The 21,746-nt window shown below is 42.1% G+C and overlaps 3 protein-coding genes across 4 annotated transcripts; 2 read left to right on the plus strand and 1 right to left on the minus strand.

The window, feature by feature from the left end:
• Window positions 1–1,660: 1,660 nt before the first annotated feature.
• LOC311125355 (uncharacterized protein) lies at window positions 1,661–6,156 on the plus strand. 2 transcript variants are annotated; one of them, XM_084158397.1, is made up of 6 exons: window positions 1,661–1,747; window positions 4,226–4,269; window positions 4,361–4,711; window positions 4,795–5,064; window positions 5,172–5,219; window positions 5,346–6,156. In XM_084158397.1, the coding sequence occupies exons 1-6, from the start codon at window positions 1,719–1,721 to the stop codon at window positions 5,426–5,428; spliced, it is 825 nt and encodes a 274-aa protein (XP_084014523.1). In that variant the 5' UTR covers window positions 1,661–1,718; the 3' UTR covers window positions 5,429–6,156. The 2 variants fall into 2 exon arrangements, with proteins under 2 accessions (XP_084014523.1, XP_084014524.1); XM_084158398.1 differs by having other exon boundaries at window positions 5,175–5,219; window positions 5,346–5,522.
• LOC311125345 (vacuolar protein sorting-associated protein 52 homolog) lies at window positions 6,015–15,902 on the minus strand. The gene is made up of 19 exons (XM_084158396.1): window positions 15,802–15,902; window positions 15,113–15,200; window positions 14,889–14,941; window positions 14,655–14,730; window positions 14,464–14,531; window positions 14,049–14,224; window positions 13,688–13,838; window positions 13,444–13,544; window positions 12,996–13,128; window positions 12,552–12,743; window positions 12,058–12,213; window positions 11,207–11,325; window positions 9,744–9,867; window positions 9,548–9,643; window positions 9,318–9,425; window positions 8,935–9,000; window positions 8,698–8,809; window positions 7,243–7,361; window positions 6,015–6,997 (listed from the first exon to the last, which is right to left on the minus strand). Exons 1-19 carry the CDS (start codon window positions 15,889–15,891, stop codon window positions 6,851–6,853), a joined length of 2,175 nt encoding a protein of 724 aa, XP_084014522.1. The 5' UTR covers window positions 15,892–15,902; the 3' UTR covers window positions 6,015–6,850.
• A 2,916-nt stretch (window positions 15,903–18,818) lies between these two features.
• On the plus strand, window positions 18,819–21,376 carry LOC311118306 (small ribosomal subunit protein uS13). The gene is made up of 6 exons (XM_084157611.1): window positions 18,819–18,880; window positions 19,505–19,603; window positions 19,710–19,796; window positions 20,063–20,164; window positions 20,352–20,443; window positions 21,254–21,376. The coding sequence occupies exons 1-6, from the start codon at window positions 18,878–18,880 to the stop codon at window positions 21,327–21,329; spliced, it is 459 nt and encodes a 152-aa protein (XP_084013737.1). The 5' UTR covers window positions 18,819–18,877; the 3' UTR covers window positions 21,330–21,376.
• The last annotated feature ends 370 nt before the right edge of the window (window positions 21,377–21,746 follow it).

Below are 21,746 nucleotides of genomic sequence, written 5' to 3' on the forward strand. Positions count from 1 at the left end.
TTGTTCTCTTTGACTCTCCTCTGAAGAGTGGCAACATGGGGGCCTCAAAACAACTCTCAAATGACATGAAAACAAAGATTGTTCAACATTTTGGTTTAGGGGAAGGCTACAAAAAGCTATCGCAGAGATGTAAGCTGTCAGTGTCCACTTTGAGGAACATAGTGAGGAAATGGAAGACCACAGGCACAGTTCTTGTTAAGGCCAGAAGTGGCAGGCCAAGTAAAATATCGGAGGCAAAGGCGAAGGATGGTGAGAATGGTCAAAAACAGCCCACAGACCACCTCCAAAGACCTACAACGTCTTGCTGCAGATGGTGTCACTGTGCATCGTTCAACAATTCAGCGCACTTTGCACAAGGAGAAGCTGTACGGGAGAGTGATGCGGAAGAAGCCTTTTCTGCACACGCCACAAACAGAGTCGCTTGAGTTATGCAAACGCACATTTGGACAAGCCAGCTTCATTTTGGAATAAGGTGCTGTGAACTGATGAAACAAATATTGAGTTATTTGGTCATAACAAGAGGCGATATGCATGGCGGCAAAATAACAGCGTTCCAAGAAAAACACTTGCTACCCACAGTAAAATTTGGTGGGGGTTCTATCATGCTGTGTGGCCAGTGCCGGTACTGGGAATCTTGTTAAAGTTGAGGGTCGCGTGGATTCCACTCAATATCAGCAGATTCTTGGGAATAATGTTGAAGAATCAGTCACAAAGTTAAAGTTACGCCGGGGCTGGATATTTCAACAAGACACCGACCCAAAACACTGCTCAAAATCTACCCGGGCATTTATGCAGAGGAACAAGTACAATGTTCTGGAATGGCCATCCCAGTCCCCAGACCTGAATATCATTGAGAATCTGTGGGATGATTTGAGGCTGTCCATGCTCGGCAACCATCAAACCTAACTGAACTGGAGATGTTTTGTAAGGAGGAATGGTCCAAAATACCTTCATCCAGACACTCATTAGAGGCTATATGAAGCGTCTATAGGCTGTTATTTTAGCAAAAGGAGGCTCTACTAAATATTGATGTGATTTTTCTGTTGGGGTGCCCAAATTTATGCACCTGTCTAATTTCGTTTTGATGCATATTGCACATTTTCTGTGAATTCAATAAACCTAATTTCACTACTGAAATATTACTGTGTCCATCAGTTATTTGATATTTCAAAATGAAATTGCTGATCCAAACACCCACTTATTTATAAATGGAAAATGTCAGGGGTGCCCAAACTTTCATACGACTGTATCTATCTAGTCTCAGTACCTACATGTCTGTCTTTCTATCAGTCAGTATAACCATTCATCCATCAATATACTTACAAAAGAAAATGAGCAGGTAGACTAATTTCCCCATAATATCCGGATATTTCACCTGTGAAGATGACAGTCTATTCCCTACTAGACAACCCTAATGAACGTACTAAAGAGAGCCTATGGTACAGGTAATTGATTGAATGGGGAAATGCTTATGTACAGGAAAGAGACCACCACATTTGACATTTGTTGCGGTTTCAGACAATGTAGCTTAGGTTATGTTTCCTGCGAAGTTCCCCATACTTCAAAATAAATGACAATGTAATTAGTATGACTATTTTCCTTAGGTTTCGTTTCTGGTAGCTCAGTTGACGCGGCTTACACTGGCTTGCTTGCTGCGGCTGCTCAGGCTCACAACTTAGAAGTTCGAGGTGGAGTCAACCAACTCGCTGTCTGTTACAATGAAAATGCATGGCATAGACCGAGACCGGTAAGAGACAACTATGTATTTAATTTAACTGTGCATGTTATTTAGCAAATAATCTAAAGAATTCTTAGAGTAAAAAAAAAAAGCATTTGTATCTGCAGTCTGACACTGCCTAACTGCTATTCTTATTCACTGTGCTGCACTAGGCTATGTGCTCACGTCGGGTAACTAATTTAAACGAGATGTATGAATTTCTTGGTGGATGTCATGTGTGGACTAGTTGGTTTACTACAGGAGATGCATGTGTGCATTCCCTAGCACCGCAATATTCCTTAGTTTCGTTTTCAGAGCAGGGCTCACAGCCTGTCGCTTCAAAGAGACTCAATAGAAACTATATCGTTCTATTTTTGAAACGCCTACAGGAGGAGAAACGAAACTGATTTCACATCAAGAAGTGCCAAATATGCTAGTGAGGTTTAAATATATATATTTTTTTTACATTTTTCGGTAGATGAAAGTAAAACATGTTATTGTTTTTTTTCTAATTGTGACTTGTTTGACAACAGTTTTACATAATAGGCCAAATGGCTGGCTGTGCGTCAAGGGGTGAATTTCGACCCGAGTTACACACGCATAAATGGAACATAATTCCCTTTTTATGCACTTTTCTCTCTATGCTATTCTGACCTTGAATTTAAGCATGAGAATAGCATGCTATTAACCCCTATAAATGAAGGTGTGGCGGAGGTGTGTCTACAGATACACTGCTGACAGTGTTGGTTTCATGAGCTGAAATAAAAGACCCCAGAAATGTTTCATACACACAAAAAGCTTATTTCTATCAAATGTTGTGCACAAATATGTTTACATCCCTTTTAGTGAGCGTTTCAACTTTGCCAAGATAATCCATCCACCTGACAGGTGTGGCATATTAAGAAGCCGATTAAACAGCATGATGATAATAATAATAATATGCCATTTAGCAGATGCTTTTATCCAAAGCGACTTACAGTCATGTGCGCATACATTTTTACGTATGGGTGGTCCCGGGGATCGAACCCACTACCCTGGCATTACAAGCGCCATGCTCTACCAATTGAGCTACAGAGGATCATTACACAGGTGCACCTTGTGCAGGGGACAATAAAATACCACTCTAAAATGTGCAGTTTTGTAACACAACACAATGCCACAGATGTCTCAAGTTTTTATGGAGCATGCAATTGGCATGCCGACTGCAGCAATGTCCACCAGAGCTGTTGCCAGAGAATTGAATGTTCATTCCTGTACCATAAGCCGCCTCCAATGTCGTTTTAGAGAATTTGGCAGTACGTCCAACCGGTCTCACAACCGCAGACCACATGTATGGTGTGGGCGAGCGGTTAGTTGATGTCAACGTTGTGAACAGAGTGCCCCATGGTGGCAGTTGGGTTATGGTATGGGCAGGCATAAGCTACGGACAATGAACACAATAGCATTTTATCGATGGCAATTTGAGTGCACAGAGATACCGTGACGAGATCTTGAAGCCCATTGTCAAATAAAACATTTTTGGTCACATACACGTGTTTAGCAGATATTATTGCGGGTGTAGGGAAATGCTTGTTGTGCCATACATCCGCCGCTATCACCTCATGTTTCAGCATGATAATGCACGGCCCCATGTCACAAGGATCTGTACACAATTCCTGGAAGCTGAAATATCCCAGTTCTTCTATGGCCTGCATTCTCACCTGACATGTCACCCATTGAGCATGTTTGGGATGCTCTGGATCGACGTGTACAGCAGCGTGTTCCAGTTCCCGCCAATATCCAGCAACTTCGCTCAGCCATTGAAGAGGAGTGGGACAACATTCCACAGGCCACAATCAACAGCCTGATCAACTCTATGAAAAGGAGATGTCGCGCTGCATGAGGCAAATGGTGGTCACACCAGATACTGACTGGTTTTCTGATCCACGTCTCTACCTTTATTTAAAGGTATCTGTGACCAACAGATGCATATCTGTATTCCCAGTCATGTGAAATCCATAGATTAGGGCCTAATGAATTTATTTCAATTGACTGATTTCCTTAAATGAACTGTAACTCAATAAAATCTTTGAAATTGTTCCACGTTGCGTTTATAATTTTGTTCAGTATATTTAGATGGCTTTCTTTCATTGATCCCTAATATACTGAACTCGTTCTCTTGATATATTCTAGTGTGTCGACAAAATTCAAAGTAAAAGGTACACCTTATTTAAAGGGATGGCTTAAGATAAATGTACTGAAAACCCTATTGAATGAAAACTCAATGAGAAAATCTGTTGGCCAGCAAGTTTCAACAGTTGAATTACATTTATTTAGAGCATGCAAGGTAGCCACACCAGCAGAGCACGTTACAAGACTGAATAAGGTAAGTCTCTGAAAACCAAAAACTGAAAAGTGCGTAGGAAAGGCGAACATTTCTAAGTCTGAATCGGCCCCCAATAGCCTATATATATTTTGTATTTATTTCATGAAATCCTCTTATCCTGCTTTTTCTTCCTTTTTTTTCAGACATTTTATGCATCTTCATTGTCTGTGGATTGTCGGCTGTGTTGGTGAGTATAAATAAACTATCCACAATTAGAACTTGAACAATGGCAAACAATCTATGATTTTCTAAACATTTGTTCCAACTCTCTCCTCCAGCCTCCTCCTCCCTGCCCTCCGTCCCTGTCTCCATCTCTTCCCCTGTTGGAAGCCAAGCCATCCTTCCCTGCAAATGGAGGTCCCAGCTAGACGACGTCCCAGTTTGCCACATCCAATGGCAGACACCCGATGAGCCCGTGTTTGAGCAGAAGGGAGAGCAACAGTGGCAGGCCAGCGAGTTTGAGGGGCGGGTGGAGGTACCTAAGGAAAAGCTTTGGGAGGGCGACTGCTCTCTAATCTTGCGCGACGTGCAGTTTGGGGACGTGGGGCTTTACGAGAGCTTCATGGTGGTTGACGGGGAAAGGATGAAAAGGCGGGTGTTCATCCAGAGTGTCCAGCTCTCAGTCTATGGTAAGGGTAGATCTACAGGTCAGACCTGGGCTGAAATGGTTGTGTTTTATTTAGCTAACCTCATCTCTCCTTGTTCTCTCCAGACCATAAGTCCAAGCTGTCCTTGGGCATTGGTGAAGACCTGGTCCTGAAGCTCCACACTCCCCAGGCCATGAGAGTGGTCTTCCAAGGGAGGAACAGCACAGAGTGGAAGGTCCTGTGGATTAGGGGTGACAAGAAGCTCAACAGAGGTCATCTTGAGGAGGCTGAAGGGGTGGTGGTCCTCAGAGGGTTAAGGATGGACAACTCTGGGACATTTAAGGTGCTGGATTCCCATGGGCTGTCGGTGAGCACTGTGAAACTCACAGTGGAAGGTAATAAAATGTCCTAAATGCTAATGCATAACCTTTTGTTTCTTGTTTGTGATGTATCTGTAAACACGTGCAACTGCTGCTAACATTTTAAATGGTGTATCCCACAGAAGTTGCTAAAACTCTAAAGCTTCCCCAGATCCAGGACAAACCTGTAGGTAAGAGACTGAAATAAATAATTGACATTACTTATGCAAGGCAAGTATACCAAGTTCATGACACTGTCGAAGACTGATGGACAATAATAGTACATTTTGAACAAGTTATCTTCTCTGTCTCTCTAGGTAAATCGACTGTTTACAGGTCCTCCTCTCTGCTTCTTGTATTTGTCCTGCTGATCAGTCCCCTGATTCAACATCTCCTCTAACAAGGTTTAAACCTTTTGGGCTGGTTTCCCAGAACCAAATAAACATACCCCTGTACTAAAAAGCACTTTCAATTACTAAAAAGCACTTTCATCCATTGAAAGTGCTTTTTGGTCTACAGGCATATCAGAACCTCAAATACATGCTTGTTTTACTCCAATGTTAGTAAAGAATGTAAATGTAAATACACTTTATAGCCTCAAAACATGGTTAAAACTGTTATCATGGATGGTCAGTCCTTGGCTCCATACCTCTGTCTATGAATTTGAGTCGGTACATTTCTCCAGGTTCATCTCTCAGCTTTTTACCGAAACACAGGCTGTTATTGTTTCATTTAAGGATTCTAGCTTTAATGGGTTTGATTGTACAAATAAAAATCTGAGAGCACCATGTTTAATTTGGAAGTTCAGTGTTTGTAAATATTATATTACTCCTATGATAGATATATATATACACACACTGAACAAAAATATAAATGCAACATGCAACAATTTTACTGAGTTACAGATCATATAAGGAAATCAATCAATTTACATAAAATCATTAGGCCCTAACCTATGGATTTCCCATGACTGAGAATATAGATATGCATGAAACCAACATTTTATTAGCATTATATACAAAAAAGTATATAATACAATCAAATGAAAGGGTGAGTTGTTTTGGTGTTCCATTTTATTACAGCAATGTAATCTTAATTTATGTTAAATAAAGCATTAAATGACAGCCATGTGATGGTCCTTTACAGCCTTGTGAGTATATTCAACTTAGATGATAACATATTGGAATGTATTAATTTACAGTATACACAGAACACAACAGCGACCCAGGAAATACCAATTCCTTTCCTCCTCCCTCTCAAACTCATAATAGACTGGGGGTGCACAGATCTGAGGGCCGCAGTGTATGGTGGTTTTTTCCTTTGCCTTTTACCCACAGACTGGATTATACCTGGGAAATCAGGTGAGTTCACGCTTAAGCTAGTAATTGTTCAATTATGTGCCAAGGCGAAACGAAAACAAGCACAAGTTGTGCACCCCTGTCTGGAATAGATCATCTACTCCGTTTCTTTTGACAGCCTTGTGATCTCTCCTGTCAATCCCCATAACCACTGAACCTTCCCCCCTCCCATTTCTGGCTCTTCATCCCCCTATACCCTCCCCGAAAACAAAGAACCCACCATCCATGAAAGAAAAGGTAGCACTTTTAAACACCACCTTACCCATCGACATTGGTACAATGTCAAATCACAAACGACAGGTTCCCACGTGCAATACATAGTCTTTAGTCAGTGGAGTGCTGTCACAAGCAAAGGGATATACTCTTTCACTTGTTTCCAAATCAGGCCGCGTCGGATTTTGAGCTCCTTCATTTAATCCATGACATCCCCATCATTCCTAAATCTCTACTCTTTGAGTGTCCAGTTAGAAGTTGGGCTTGTGTTTCTTGACTTCGACCATGAGGTGGTGTAGGTTGATGAGCTCCGAGCGCACGGCCAGGCTGCGAAAGGTGGGCTGGGACAGCACCTTGTGGAAGCCATGGTAGTACTGGATCAGCTGAGTGAGCGCCCCCTGGAGGATAGGAGTCAAATTGAATGATACGTTTTAGAGAAGAAAAAAAACTTGTAACAGCCCGTGGCTCATGGTTGCCAAAATGTTAAATATTTCTGTCGATTTAAGGGACCCCTTTTGGCTCAAGAGCACCCCTAGGGGCAAATATTCTGTATAGCCTTTAATTACATACAATTATATTACTGGTTTAGAACGTGTATGTTTTCGGTCAGTGCACCCGTTAGAGAAAGCACAGAGGGCAGTACCTGAATGATACCAGTGCCATTCTTGAAGTTGGTGAAGGACCTCATGACGTCCTGACTCAGAGCCTCCACAGACTGTTTCCATGTACTGGAGAAACCCCTGACCAGCTGGGTGATCCGGGCTAAGAAAGAAAGAAAGGGGGTAGAAGAAAACAACATGAGTTTAGAGATGGGAGGTATGGGTGTGAAAAGGTGTGGGAGAAATGTAAGACAATTGTTATGGTGGAAAGTCAAAGCAGAGTAGAAACAAACAGTCCAAACAGTAGAGGTAAATAAAATGAGACAGGACAGGAGGAAAGTAGAAGAAAGAGAAGAAGGTTACCGTGTAAACGGAAACATTCATAGGTTTTATTTATTCGCACGAAAGACAAAAACAGTACAGATAAAAAAACGTGGGTAGTTTGGTTCATCAGGTGGACCCCCAGTCCACACTTTAAGTTATTGAGGGACGATGATGTTTTGGCAATGTGAAGATAAGAATTCCAGAGTATGGTACCTCTGTATCTGATAGAGAATTGACTATGTGAGGTGCAGCAGTGGGGAGGGTGAAGGTTATCGCAGTGTAGTGTTATATAGATGGATTTCAGAATTAACCTGGAAGAATCCATTGAAGGGTTTTGGTAAACTGTCTGAGAGGTATGAGTATTTGTAGACGAAAGTGCATAATTGTCGTAAATAGACAAGATATTATGTTTCTTAAAACAAAGGTGCAGATGGAGCCAGGTATTTAGAGGAGTTGGCTAGTCTTAAATTGTATGATGAGTAATTTGTGTAGATAGGAGGCATATGTACTGGCCCAGACAATATTACAGTAAATGAGATATTGGTAGTTTAAGCTATAGTATAGAGTTAGGAAGCAAACCTGATGAACCAAACCACTAATCTTTCTGATGATACCAACAGATTTCATCACTTTGCTACAGACAAACTGAATATGATCTTTCCAGGATAACCTTTCATCAATTATAAATCAGAGGAATCTAGTGGATGTGACTTGTTCCATTTCATTCCCACCAATTGAGATTCTGGCTCTTATTTTACAATATTTCTTATTCTTACTAGTGAATACAAAGTTGGATTTTTTTAACATTTAAAAGACAATTTGTTTATCTGGAACCATTCAAAAAATGTGACCATACCCGTGTTGGCTTAATTAATTAGTTAATCAAAATGATTGTGTGATAAAATGAAATTGGTATCATCAGCAAAGACAATGGGAAGTACGTTGAAGACACAGCAGCAAGGTCATTGATATAGATTACGAATAACAAAGGTCAAATTATCGAACCCTGTGGCACACCACAGGATATCTTGGCCCTGGTAGATACACAGCCGTTTGCATAAACAAATTGTTCTCTATCATAAACATAACTATTTAACCAATTATATGTATAATCATGAAAACATTCTGCAAACAATTACATTATAAAAAGGTCTGCATCTTTTCCCTCTACTCACCTTCATCATTCTTTAGTCTATCCAGCTGCCCTTTCTCCGTCAGCGCCTCGCTCTCCTTCACAAATGCTATCATGCCACCAAAGGGAGAGGACAGAATCTCCTCAATAAACTCCTGATGAAAGGAGAAAGAAAGAGGGGAATGTTTCATTGGAGTAAATACTTTTGAGTAAACTGATTATCCGTAAATCTGGCACACATGACAAAACTCAATTTCCCAGAATCCCTGTGCAGGTTTACCTGGCTCCTGGCCTGGAGGAGCTGTTGGAAGCCCTCAACCTCTTTACTGTCATCGGCTGCCCTCTCCTATGACATGGAGAGAAAGAGAGGAAAACAGCATGACATCTTTCGATTCTGTATATTCACAAGATATAGCCTAGCGGTTAAGAGCATTGGGCCAGTAACCGAAAGGTCACTGGTTTGAATCCCAGAGCCGACTAGGTCAAACATCTACTGATGTGCCCTTGAGCAAGGCACCTTATTGCTCCTGTAAGTAGCTCTGGATAAGAGAGTCTGCTAAATGACTAACATTTTTATGTAAATGACTGAATGAAGGAGTCATTTCAGGTGGGTAAATAAGTTAATCGTTCATGTTTATGGTTTTAAACTTTTGTTATTCTCACCATGAGTACATTGAGCATCATGTCATAGTTGTTGATGAGGAAAATGAGCTGGTCCCTGCGTGAAGGGAACTCTGCAGCCATCTTCAGGACAAAGTTCTCCACTTCAACCTGAAAATACCAGTGTTAGCTATATCAAATCACACAAAGCACTACTTCAAATGTTCACGCTAACTGTAGGATCCCCACTATTTATACTATTGTACTGTTTTTATTATTATTTAGTTGTGTACCTGCAGTTGGCCAAGGAGGGTGTGTGTTCGCTCGCTGGTGAATGTCTGGTTAATGCTAACTATGGCAGAAGAGAACTCTGCGTATCTGCGTGTGACCTGAAACATGAACACAACTGGTATCAACAGTTGGTATTATTAGACATTAATACATGAAATACATGTGTGTGTGTGTGTGTGTGTGTGTGTGTGTTCATACATAGTGTGGTCTGGTGTCCAGCACGCCCAGTTTCTGGGGGTCCGTGTTGCGGATGCTCTGAATGTTCATCTCCAGGATGAGCTCAAACCTGGGCCACAGCAGTTCCAGCACTGCCTCCCAGTACCTGGCACCCCATGGAGAAACAATTACATAAGCATCAAGGGTCAATTCTGAGTTAAGATGTGTGTTTTCTTTGAACAAATCTATTGACATCAATATGTGATTTTCATTTTACACTTTAGTCATTTAGCAGATGCTCTTATCCAGAGCGACTTACAGTAGTGAGTGCATACATTTTCATACTGGTCCTCCGTGGGAATTGAACCCACAATCCTGGCATTGCAAGCGCCATGCTCTACCAACTGAGCCACACGGGACCATTTTCATGAAACAAATTACATTAGCATGTCTCATGTAAGGCCCCAAATGTTACATTTTACAGTACATACAGTAAAAAGACTACTGTATCATAGGTTTTAACAATGAATTGTTTCTGACTTTCCCCTTACATATAACATATACACCGGACAGTTTATTAGGTACACCCATCTAGTACTGGGTTGGATCCCCCCCTTTGCCACCAGAATAGCTTTAATTCTTCAGGGCATGGATTCTACAAGGTGTCGGAAACGTTTGTTGCTCAATTGGTATCAACAGACCTAACACATGCCAGGAAAAAATTCCCCACACCAGTACACTGTCCCAGGCAGGATGGTTCCATGGACTCATGCTGCTTACGTCAAATCCTGACTCTGCCATCAGCATGACGCAACAGGAACTGGGATTCGTCGGACCAGGCAATGTTTTTCCACTCCTCAATTGTCCAGTGCTGGTGATCGCGTGCCAACTGGAGCCGCTTCTTCTTGTTTTTAGCTAATAGGAGTGGAACCTGGTGTGGATGTCTGCTGCAGTAGCCTATCTGTGACAAGGATCGACGAGTTGTGCGTTCCGAGATGCCGTTCTGCACATCACTGTTGTACTGCGCCGTTATTTGTCTTTTTGTGGCCCGCCTGTTAACTTGCATGATTCTTGCCATTCTCCTTCGACCTCTCTCATCAAAGAGCTGTTTTCGCCCACAGGACTGCCGCTGACTGGATGTTTTTTGTTTGTTACACCATTCTCTGTAAACCCTAGACACTGTCGTGAGTGAAAAGCCCAGGAGGGGGGCCGTTTCTGAGATACTAGATCAAGCGCCCCTGGCACCGACGATCATACCACGCTCAAAGTCGCTTAGGTCCCTCGTTTTGCCCATTCTAACGTTCAATCGAACATTAACTAAATGCCTGTATGCCTGCTTTATATAGCAAGCCACAGCCACGATCCATTTTCGTGAACGGGGTGGTGTACCTAATAAACTGTACAGCATACTGCAGGAAATAGGATATGTCCTATATAGCATTATGCTCTGAGTTAAAAGTGTATGGAGTGTCATTTAGTATTTGTGCTGAGAGAGTGTTACTGACTTGTCCAGGGCTGGGATGGTCCTCTTGTTTGTGATGGCTCTAAAACGCAAGATGATGTGGATACACAGGAACACAGCGATGCTGTCGTAACAGTCCGATACATAGGTGGACATGCTCTTCTGTAGGGGAAAGGAGGGAGGGAGGGAGGATGGGAGGAAAGGAGGGAGGGAGGATGGTAGGAAAGGAGGAGGGAGGGAGGATGGTAGGAAAGGAGGGAGGGAGGATGGTAGGAAAGGAAGGAGGGAGGGTGGTAGGAAAGGAAAGAGGGAGGGTGGTAGGAAAGGGAGGAGGGAGGGTGGTAGGAAAGGAGGGAGGGAGGATGGTAGGAAAGGAGGGAGGGAGGATGGTAGGAAAGGAAGGAGGGAGGATGGTAGGAAAGGAAGGAGGGAGGATGGTAGGAAAGGAAGGAGGGAGGGTGGTAGGGAAAGGAAGGAGGGAGGGTGGTAGGGAAAGGAGGGAGGAAGGATGGTAGGAAAGGAGGGAGGATGGTAGGGAAAGGAGGGAGGGAGGATGGTAGGGAAAGGAGGGAGGGAGGATGGTAGGGAAAGGAGGGAGGGAGGATGGTAGGGAAAGGAGGGAGGGAGGATGGTAGGGAAAGGAGGGAGGGAGGATGGTAGGAAAGGAGGGAGGGAGGATGGTAGGAAAGGAGGGAGGGAGGATGGTAGGGAAAGGAGAGAGGGAGGATGGTAGGGAAAGGTGGGTATAGGTACGTTAGAGAAAGAGTTAGTCATATCATAATTAGAGACAATCATCATCATCATTTTACAAAAAGAAGGACTCCACTGTTAAACGCTGTGTTATGCCTTAACCATTTTTTTACAGCAATTCTTGTATGAGAAGTCTTATCGTACCAGGAACAAGCTGAGCGTCTTTCCCATGACGCTGTTGAAGAGGTCCAGCGCAGAATTTCCAGCCACCATGAAGAAGTCAGACAGGAAGAGGAACTCTCGACAGCCGTTGTCCAAAAGGGCGTAGTGCTGACTGCGGAACAGCGTCTCATAGGGATACTGAGACAGGAGGAAGAAGGTTGGTTGGGTGACATAATAATCTACATCTGCCGCTGTACATTCCTTTGAGATGAGTGTGGTGACAAGAAGGTAGTGAGAGAAGCACAGGTGTATTGGAGCAGTACAGCTTAACGATATCTAGAAGTTTAGGGTTGGCTTCGTGTCTTTACCTCACAACCTTATACTCTATGCATGTTCAAATAATTTCAAAGTAGTACATAACATCTTATAATAAGGTAGGTTAATTTCATTCCAAATGTCTGTTACTCTCATGCAGTAGTATATGGTATAGTTTGGGTGGTCTGATTTGGGTAGTACAGCCCTGCCAGTGGTCTCACCCTGCAGTCCCCTCTCTGGGCAGTGTGGGGGATGAGGATGGGCCCCTCCAGCTCGGCAGGGCTCAGCACGGTCCCCCGCTGGCCCAGGGTGAAGATGGTGTTCCTGCTCTTCAGGGAGGGCTTGGAGAAGAAACCTTTCTTGGCCGTGTCTTCCACTCCCATCAGGTCATCTTTGTCTGCCACCTCCTCATACTGTCAACAGAGAAAGATGTTACGAGAACAGTATTAAGTATGATCTGCTAATTTGACTGATATGATACTCGACACTGTTGAAAATGCTGTACCCTCAAACACAACATAGGCCCTACTGTACATTATAGTGAGACTTTGAAACAGCATGCTTTTCCAGAACAATGATATATTGAGCCTATAAACCAAGAGAAGGCATTTTAACTCTCCAATTTAGCCTCCTTCTCTCCCTTAGCACCTGTGTCATTCACTCACCTGTACTTTGAGGAGCCTGCCGCTGTAGGACTTGAAGTAACTGTAGTAGATCTTACTCATAGTGTCCACATACTCATCCCTGATCTCCTTGGCCACTGTCCTTTCGTTTGCCAAGAGGAACTGATAGAAAAACCTAAAGTACGAAGAAACATTTTAGATCTGTGTAGATACATGATTGTGGTGGTGCTTTTTAGTATATGATCCAGTAAGGGAGTGTGTGTGTGTGTATAATACAGATTTGTAACGATACATGTACCTGTGTAGATTTTATGGGAGATGTGGACAGATAGACAGTAGGGAGCACATGTCATATTGATTTCTGTAATGAGAATTTTACTTGACTGAGTCTCTATGATGTCGTAAGTGTTCCTATGTCTGTTTTACGGTATCCAAACATGTGGAAGGTTTTGAAGCAATGAATCAGGCGGTTATAAGCCTATATCATTACCTGTACTTGAGGAGAGTGTTCTGGGGGATTTGATAGTTGGTCATGGGCTTTCTGAAGGAATAAATCTTCTGCAGGATAAATTCTCTGATCTTTGTGACAGCCTGTGGAACAAAATAAAAGCCTGTTTTATACAGAATACCTTTGCTCCATTACCTTCCACACCATTATTCCTCGCTTATATCTCCTTCTCTTCCCATCCCATCCCATTATCTTTCTCTCTCTCCCTCCCTCCCTGTATCTTCACCTTGATTTTGAGACGGTCCACAATGTCCTGGATGTCAGAGCAGGCCAAAGTCTCCCTGAAGCTGAGCTCTTTGGCAAAATTGATCTTGTTGTTGAGCTCATGGAGCTGCTCAAGGAACTCCTGCTCTGTAACCGGGCTCTCCAGGATTATCCTGCAGAGGGACAAAATGTGGGGAACAATTGTTAGAATACATGCTTACCCATAGGAACACTTACAACATCATAGAGACTGTCAAGTAAATGTCTCGTTAGACATCAATATGACATGTGCTCCCTACCCTCTTTCTATTCACATCTCCCATAAAAACTAAACAGGTATCGTTACAAAGCTGTATAAAACACAAACACACACACTCCCTTACTGGATCATAGCGCCGGGCACCACCAGCTCATCCACCAGTTGGCTGAGGTGGCAGCGTACGGCCTGCCTGTTCTTCAGCCGCATGTTCATGCTGACCGACTGCTGCTGCAGAGTCTGGATCTCACTGCTGATGGAGGAGAGGTCACTCTGGAAGCCGCTCAGCATGCCCTCCATTCGCTGGAGAGAGAGGGGAAAGGTGAGGACAGAGAGAGAGAGGGAGGTATAGAGAGAGAGAGAGCAAGAGCGAGAGGGGAGAAAATAGATGTATCATTGGCTTCGTTGCATATTTTTACTAGGAAATTGCAAAAGCATTCTTTCAAAACCTGCACATGCAAAAATGCTGATCCATTTAGAATGGACTTATGGACTTCTGAAGACACTTGATACACTTTTGATTGAGGGCATTATCCACTCACCTCCAGTATGGAGTCACAGGCTGTGATCTGGTTGTGCAGAGAGGCAATGTTCTGGCTCTCCTTGATATCTGACACAAGCTTGGTCAAGGATTACCTATCAGGGTGAACTACTGTATCTGTCAGGAATTACCATAAATAATGCACAAATTCTTTCACACAATCATTCAAGACATTAATACATTAACGGATACAGTCTTTGATGGAAGCTTGTTCAATCCGTTGGAGTTCATCCTCCACGTGTTTAGAGTATTGCCTGAGGTCAACTCCCTGAAAGAAACAGATTCAGATGAAAGGAAACCATCAGTTGAAGGAATGTAGCCTTATATACAATATATAAAATGAAAACTAACCAAAAATTAAATTAAAACTGAAATGTGTTGATGTTTAGGGACATGCATGGTGCAGCCATGGTACCATGGTCTTACCGTTTTCAGTGCCTCCTTCACCAAGTCATCTTCAAGATTAGCCTGTATGTGAACTGGGAGGGGAAGTAAATGAAAGTAGCTAGTTTAATCTCCATTAGGGTCAGTTCTTACATTTATCCAAGACACTGAACTAATTAGCTAAATTACTATTTGGCTATGAACTAATTTTACCAGATGATATGACCATTACTTCATTCAAAAGACAATAATGCTTAAGGACTTACTGTCCACTTCATCCAAGATGAACTCATCTGTGGTCAAGTCCAAGTCACCCAGGTTGAGAGGGGCCATGGCGTCTGTGTCAGGCTTCATCTGTTGAAGAATGACAGTAAATCAACATGTACTTTGTAAAGGAAGATAGAACAATTCAATTAGCTAGCTAGCTACTCCATTCATAAGAGTAAATACTTATCTAACTACTTAAATAGGCCTTTTCAATTGCAGGTTTTAGACAGTTGCTTTATATGTGTCCACCTCTGAGGCCTGGCCCCAAAAAAGTATAGGGCTCTGGTCTACTCTCACTTGGGGCCAGTGGGGACTTCTGAGGTATGGGTCACCTTAGCAGGTAACTTGCTAGCTCTGGTGCAGGAACGACGCCCTGGACCATAGCTTTTAACTTGTTAGCAATCAATAAGACTGGCTAGCTAGCCTTGCATCTCTGAATGATGCAATGCAAACATAACAACGACAGGAAACACTACTGTTAATGTAAATCATCAGAAATGTAGCTGGTTAGAGATATAACGGTAGCTTGGCTAGCTAGACAGATCAGAATATCTACTAGTTCGCTAGCTAGCTAGCTACGTAAGTTGTGCTGGTGTTGTCAATGTAAAGAACACAGAGAGCAACATAAGTCGAACAGTCAAGTTATCATAAACATAGATGGTATGGCAGAATCATTAGCTAACGTTACCTCATCTTGTAAATATGCCATGGCATTCGCCGTTGAGTTGACAGTTGTGTTTACATCGGACATAGCACCAGTCACTGCTCCGTCCGCCATCACTTCCAAACCTAAACAAAACTGCAAACGTAGTGTGCTCCTCCGCAATGTCCCCGGGATACGTGAGGAAAAACAAAACAACAAAAAACAAAGATCATTTTGAAATTAGTTGAAAATAAATGTATGTTGGATACAATTATTAGACAAATATACACTTAATGGTATTTTATATTTTATTTATTGGTATATTGTTTAAAAGCTATCTTTTAAATATGTTTTCTCTATCTTGCTCTGACCCTACTGGACTTCACATACACACCATATACATATTCACTCACTCCCACACACTTCACAGGTACTGCCACACAAATCCCTCACACATTCAAACACTACATATGCACTCACACACACAACACACACACGCATACCGACACAACACAAACAAACATACTGTGGTGGAAAAAGTACTCAATTGTCATACTTGAGTAAAAGTAAAAATACCTTAATAGAAAATGACTCAAGTAAAAGTGAAAGTCAACCCAGTAAAATACTACTTGAGTAAAAGTTATTTTGATTAAAATATAATTAAGTATCAAAATTATATGTAATTGCTAAAATATACAGTGCAAGTCAAAAGTTTGGACACACCTACTCATTCCTGGGTTTTTCTTTATTTTCACTATTTTCTACATTGTAGAATAATAGTGAAGAAATAAAAACTATGAAATAACAAATATGTAATCATGTTGTAACCAAAAAAGTGTTAAACAAATTCAAAGTAGCCACCCTTTGCCTTGATGACAGCTTTGCACACTCTTGGCATTCTCTCAACCAGCTTCACCTGGAATACCTTTCCAACAGTCTTGAAGGAGTTCCCACATATGCTGAGCACTTGTTCGCTGCTTTTCCTTCACTCTGCGGTCCAACTCATCCCAAACCATCTCAATTGGGTTGAGGTCGTGGGATTGTGGAGGCCAGGTCATCTGATGCAGCACTCCATCACTCTCCTTCTTGGTCAAATAGCCCTTACACAGCCTGGAGGTGTGTTGGGTCATTGTCTTGTTGAAAAACAAATGATAGTCCCACTAAGTGCAAACCAGATGGGATGGCGTATCGCTGCAGAATGCTGTGGTAGCCATGCTGGTTAAGTGTGCCTTGAATTCTAAATAAATCAACAACCGTGTCACCAGCAAAGCACCCCCACACCCTCACACCTCCTCCTCTATGCTTCACGGTGGGAACACACAACCCTGGCGTTGCAAGCACCATGCTCTACCAACTGAGCTACAGGAGGCTCAGTTTCATCATAGCGCTTGATGGTTTTTGCGACTGCACTTGAAGAAACTTTCAAAGTTCTTTAAATTTTCCGGATTGACTGACCTTCATGTCTTATAGTAATGATGGACTGCCATTTCTCTTTGGTTATTTGAGCTGTTCTTGCCATAATATGGACTACCTCATGAAGCTGGTTGATAGAATGCCAAGAGTGTGCAAAGCTGTCATCAAGGCAAAGGGTGGCTATTTGAAGAATCTCAAATATAAAATATATTTTGATTTGTTTAACACTTTTTTGGTTGCTAAATGATTCCATGTGTTATTTCATAGTTTTGATATCTTCACTATTATTCTACAATGTAGAAATGAGTAAGAATAAAGAAAAACCTTGGAATGAGTAGGTGTGTCCAAACTTTGGACTGGTACTGTACTTAAGTATCAAAAGTAAAAGTATAAATAATTTCAAATTCCTTATATTAAGCAAACCAGACGGCACAATTGTCGTGTTTTTTTAATTTAAGGATAGCCAGGGGCACACTCCAACACTCAGACATAATTTACAAACAAAGCATTTGTGTTTAGTGTATCCGCCAGATCAGAGGCAGTAGAGATGACCAGGGATGTTATCTTGATAAGTGTTTGAATTTGACTATTTTCCTGTCTTGCTAAACATTCAAAATGTAACGAGTTCTTTTGGTGTCAGGGAAAATGTATGGAGTAAAACATACATTATTTTCTTTAGGAATGTAGTGAAGTAAAAGTAGTCAAAACTATAAATACTAAGTACAGATACCCCCAAAAAACGCCTTCTCCCTCTGCCCAACAGAGACACAAACAATTTTCACTAGACCACTTTTGGTTACCCTCACCGATTCCACTATACTGTGGGTATATATTCTCTTACAACTAGATGTGATTCCTAGCTTAGAAAGAATACATTAATGATTAAACATAATAGGTTTGTGCTGTACTGATATAGATTGTTTAACATAACAAGCTGTGATTAATGTGAGGAACCGTTAGGGGGTAGGCTGAGATAGACTTGTGACTCACACACACACACACTGCCTCTTCGTTAAACTGCTCAAGGACATGTGTACTGCAACAGAAACAACTAACACCTGGCAACAGTGAAGCGCCAAGAGGCTGGGACCAGCCTGAGCGCCAACGATAGGTTGGGTAAGTTTAAACCACACCCAGCCTCTACTCTGACAGGCCCAGCAGGGAGCGGGAACTATCTCTGTCAGATTATTTAAAGAAGAACTTATAACAATAGCTCAGTTCTCTGACTGCCCTGCGTGATGTTTCAGTGGGCCTGTATACGAACATCATATTTACCATTCAAGTGTTTGCATTAATTAAAATACTAGTCTATTTTAGAAGACGTGTATTGACCTCTTTTTGTTCCTATACCAGATTTGAATTGACGCAATTTAACAATACCCAACGCTTTCTTTCACCCCTCTTGAAACCACAAATGGATCAGCCAAAAGGCAAGGAACCACTTTTTCCACAAACTTCACTCCTACTGTCACATACTTTATCCTGACCCTCTGTGCAAGACTCTGGCTCCGAGCACTTCACTAGCGTTTCACTGTAAAGTCTACACCAGTTGTAATCGGCGCATGTGAAAAATGCAATTGGATTTGATTTGTTCCCAGACGGACAAGTTTTGCCGATGGAACCACTTCCTCAGTGAACTCTCGAAACGAACGCAAAAGCCCTCGCGAGAGCTTTGGAATTTCCTCTTTGAACGGAACCTGCTTCCAAGATGGTGAGTGCTGAATTGGGCTACCAAAATTATACTAAATATCTGCATTCATCGTCGCTTTTAGGGTCATTCTGTAAATTGGACAACGATGGTAAGATTGTTAAGATTGTTTTTGAGAGCTTTTATCCTGTATTTATTATGTTGAAGTTGCATATATTGATGTAAATGAACAGCCTGCCAATACTAAATTGACCATATACCGCGCTGATACTATGCTGCATGAAGGTACAGCTTTCGTCAATATAGGCTTTGGTTGTGTTTTTTTATTCGCAAAATAGATTGTTGTAACCCATACTTTTACACTAGTTTGTTTGTGTGGTTGGTATTAGCCAAGCAGTTTTTAGCCGTCCTTGTCAACTAGTTTTGGTAATCTCATTGCTACTCATTGTTGGCTGATGTTAAAGTTAGTAAGAACTCGCAGATGGCCAGGTGAAGGCTGGAGATTTTTACACTACATGTTTGCTAGTTTTTCCAGGCTTTGCTTGTGGAAATACAAATTACTAATACTCAGTCACACATTGTTTGCTGCCTAGAAAGCCCACTGCCAGCCCAGGCCTCAGGAAGGACAATGTAGTTAGCAAAGTGAATCTCTCTATTGACCATGTTTGTTCTGTTATTTCTCTGCAGTCTCTGGTCATTCCTGAGAAGTTCCAGCACATTCTTCGTGTTCTCAACACGAACATTGATGGTAGGAGGAAGATTGCCTTCGCCATCACAGCAATCAAGGTAAGCTTGTTCAGAATGTCTTTCTCAGAACCAGGTAGAGATGTCTGCACAGTTGGCAAATGTGGGAATTAACCTAAGTAATTGTTAATGTGTATTACCTGCACAGGGTGTTGGCAGACGATATGCCCATGTTGTCCTGAGGAAGGCTGATATCGACCTCAGCAAGAGGGCTGGAGAACTGACCGATGATGAGGTGAGAGGAATGCATGGGGCAGTTGTGTACATATTGTTTCTGAACATGAAAGCTGTATGTATTGGAGGGGCTGAGGCTGGAATTCAAACAAACCACTGTGCTGGTTGTTTGAATCCCGGCCTTACACTCCTTTCATGGATCATCTTGGATCACTGAGTGAGGTATTGTGATGGGGCCAGTCATCTGCAAACTCAGTCTGCATTGTTGAGTTTCTTTTTCTACCTAGCATCTCACTAATGTTGATGTATACATGCATTTGTCCCCAGGTCGAGAGGGTAGTGACAATTATGCAGAATCCTCGCCAGTACAAAATCCCTGACTGGTTCCTCAACAGACAGAAGGACGTAAAAGATGGCAAGTACAGCCAGGTATGTGACTGCAGCAGACTTGAGACGTCTGGTGACTCATTTCCAAAAATGGAACGAAACTATTTTGAGTTTGTGTTGACGTCCCGTCGATGGTTTATCAATACAAATTGAGTCGTTTATTTCTGAAAGCTAAACGGAAATTTGTCTCCCAAGAGTCCAGTCTTACAATGGTCCTTGTGTGTTATAGGTCCTTGCTAACGGTCTGGACAACAAGCTGAGAGAGGATCTTGAGAGGCTGAAGAAGATCAGGGCTCACCGTGGTCTCAGGCATTTCTGGGGGTAAGCGCTGTTCTGACATCCAGCTATATAGGTTTATTTTATGACCCTGGCTGTGAACCCACTCAGAAGGATTTGGGATATGCAACAAAAACTTTTTTTTCCCCAATTGACATGTGAAATAGGACAAATATAAGCACCCACCAAATTATACATTTTTATATTGCATGGCTGTTTTATGTATTAAATGAAAAGGGAGAAATCCCAATTTTCAGCTAAAGGGCTGGTTTCCCGGACAGACTACTTAGTTCCGGGTTGCTTATTAGGGCACATGGAAAATAAAAACAAGTGTTTCTTGTTGGATGAGTTCAATCCCTATTTTTGGACAACATCCTAATCAATCAAATTGTATTTATAAAGCCCCTTTAACATCAGCAGATATCACAAAGTGCTATACAGAAACCCAGCCTAAAACCACAAACAGCAAGAAATGCAGATGTAACCTTTTGTGATTGGACTAAAAAGCACTTTCAATAGACTCTTTGAATATGCTTGCAAGCCATTCCAGGAAGCTGGCCCTAAATGCTCTGTAAATGGTGTTTAGATTGATCTCTGTACTGCTGAGATGTTGTATCAAGAAGGCATTGTTAGCCAATTGATTTTGTAGTCAATTGCAGTAAAACTCTAAATGTTGCACAAGTTCCTTGAGTAAGTGCTTATTGTAGGCATACCAATGTTATGGTATAATGGTATGCACATTCGTCAACGTGTTCAAATAATTTTCAGTGTTTGTCCTACAAACCTACTGTTTTCTCACATGTTGACTTCCTGGATACATTTGTACTGACTGACTGTTATCCCTCTCTCTTTCAGTCTGCGTGTGCGTGGCCAGCACACTAAGACCACCGGTCGTCGTGGTCGCACCGTTGGTGTGTCTAAGAAGAAGTAAACTGTCTCCCTGCTCACCATGTGTCAATAAATGCCACAGTTCACACATTTGGCTGTTTGTTCATCTCTTCATACTGAGTTGTTTTGGTGCAGTTGTTTTTGTTGACTCAGATCGGAGCCTCGGTCAGTAGCACTTTTGGCTTTCTTTGCTCCCATGTAGGTAGTTGATTGTCACTTGTTGACCAGAGACTTCACCCACCTGGGCCACATTCTGTAAACAAAGGTTGTGGGAATGTCATGAATGGAACTCATGAGATTCCTTATTCTACAATTTCAGGTGTGTCAATTGCTTCTGAATGTTCCACAATGTTCTGCCCAAGTCTAAATCGATCCCTAATGAGGGGACTGAACACGGGCACTGTAAACAGACCTCAAGGCCAGGATTTGAAAAGGTGGTGTACACTATACTCATACATAT

Source organism: Coregonus lavaretus (genome assembly GCF_964263955.1).
Source record: "Coregonus lavaretus genome assembly, chromosome: 3".
In the NCBI taxonomy this organism is placed as follows: domain Eukaryota; kingdom Metazoa; phylum Chordata; class Actinopteri; order Salmoniformes; family Salmonidae; genus Coregonus; species Coregonus lavaretus.

Bases quoted from the DNA above. Each gene is read 5' to 3' on its own strand.
- LOC311125355 (XM_084158397.1), top strand. From the start codon at position 1,719: ATGAAAATGCATGGCATAGACCGAGACCG. The intron at 4,270-4,360 runs GTGAGTATAAAT...TCTCTCCTCCAG, and splicing joins GTGGATTGTCGGCTGTGTTG to CCTCCTCCTCCCTGCCCTCC. The intron at 4,712-4,794 runs GTAAGGGTAGAT...TGTTCTCTCCAG, and splicing joins TGTCCAGCTCTCAGTCTATG to ACCATAAGTCCAAGCTGTCC.
- LOC311125345 (XM_084158396.1), bottom strand. From the start codon at position 15,891: ATGGCGGACGGAGCAGTGACTGGTGCTATGTCCGATGTAAACACAACT. The intron at 12,744-12,995 runs GTGAGTGAATGA...CTCTGTTGACAG, and splicing joins GCAGGCTCCTCAAAGTACAG to TATGAGGAGGTGGCAGACAA. The intron at 9,644-9,743 runs GTATGAACACAC...TTCATGTTTCAG, and splicing joins TGGACACCAGACCACACTAT to GTCACACGCAGATACGCAGA.
- LOC311118306 (XM_084157611.1), top strand. The intron at 19,797-20,062 runs GTGAGAGGAATG...ATTTGTCCCCAG, and splicing joins GAGAACTGACCGATGATGAG to GTCGAGAGGGTAGTGACAAT. The intron at 20,444-21,253 runs GTAAGCGCTGTT...TCTCTCTTTCAG, and splicing joins GGTCTCAGGCATTTCTGGGG to TCTGCGTGTGCGTGGCCAGC.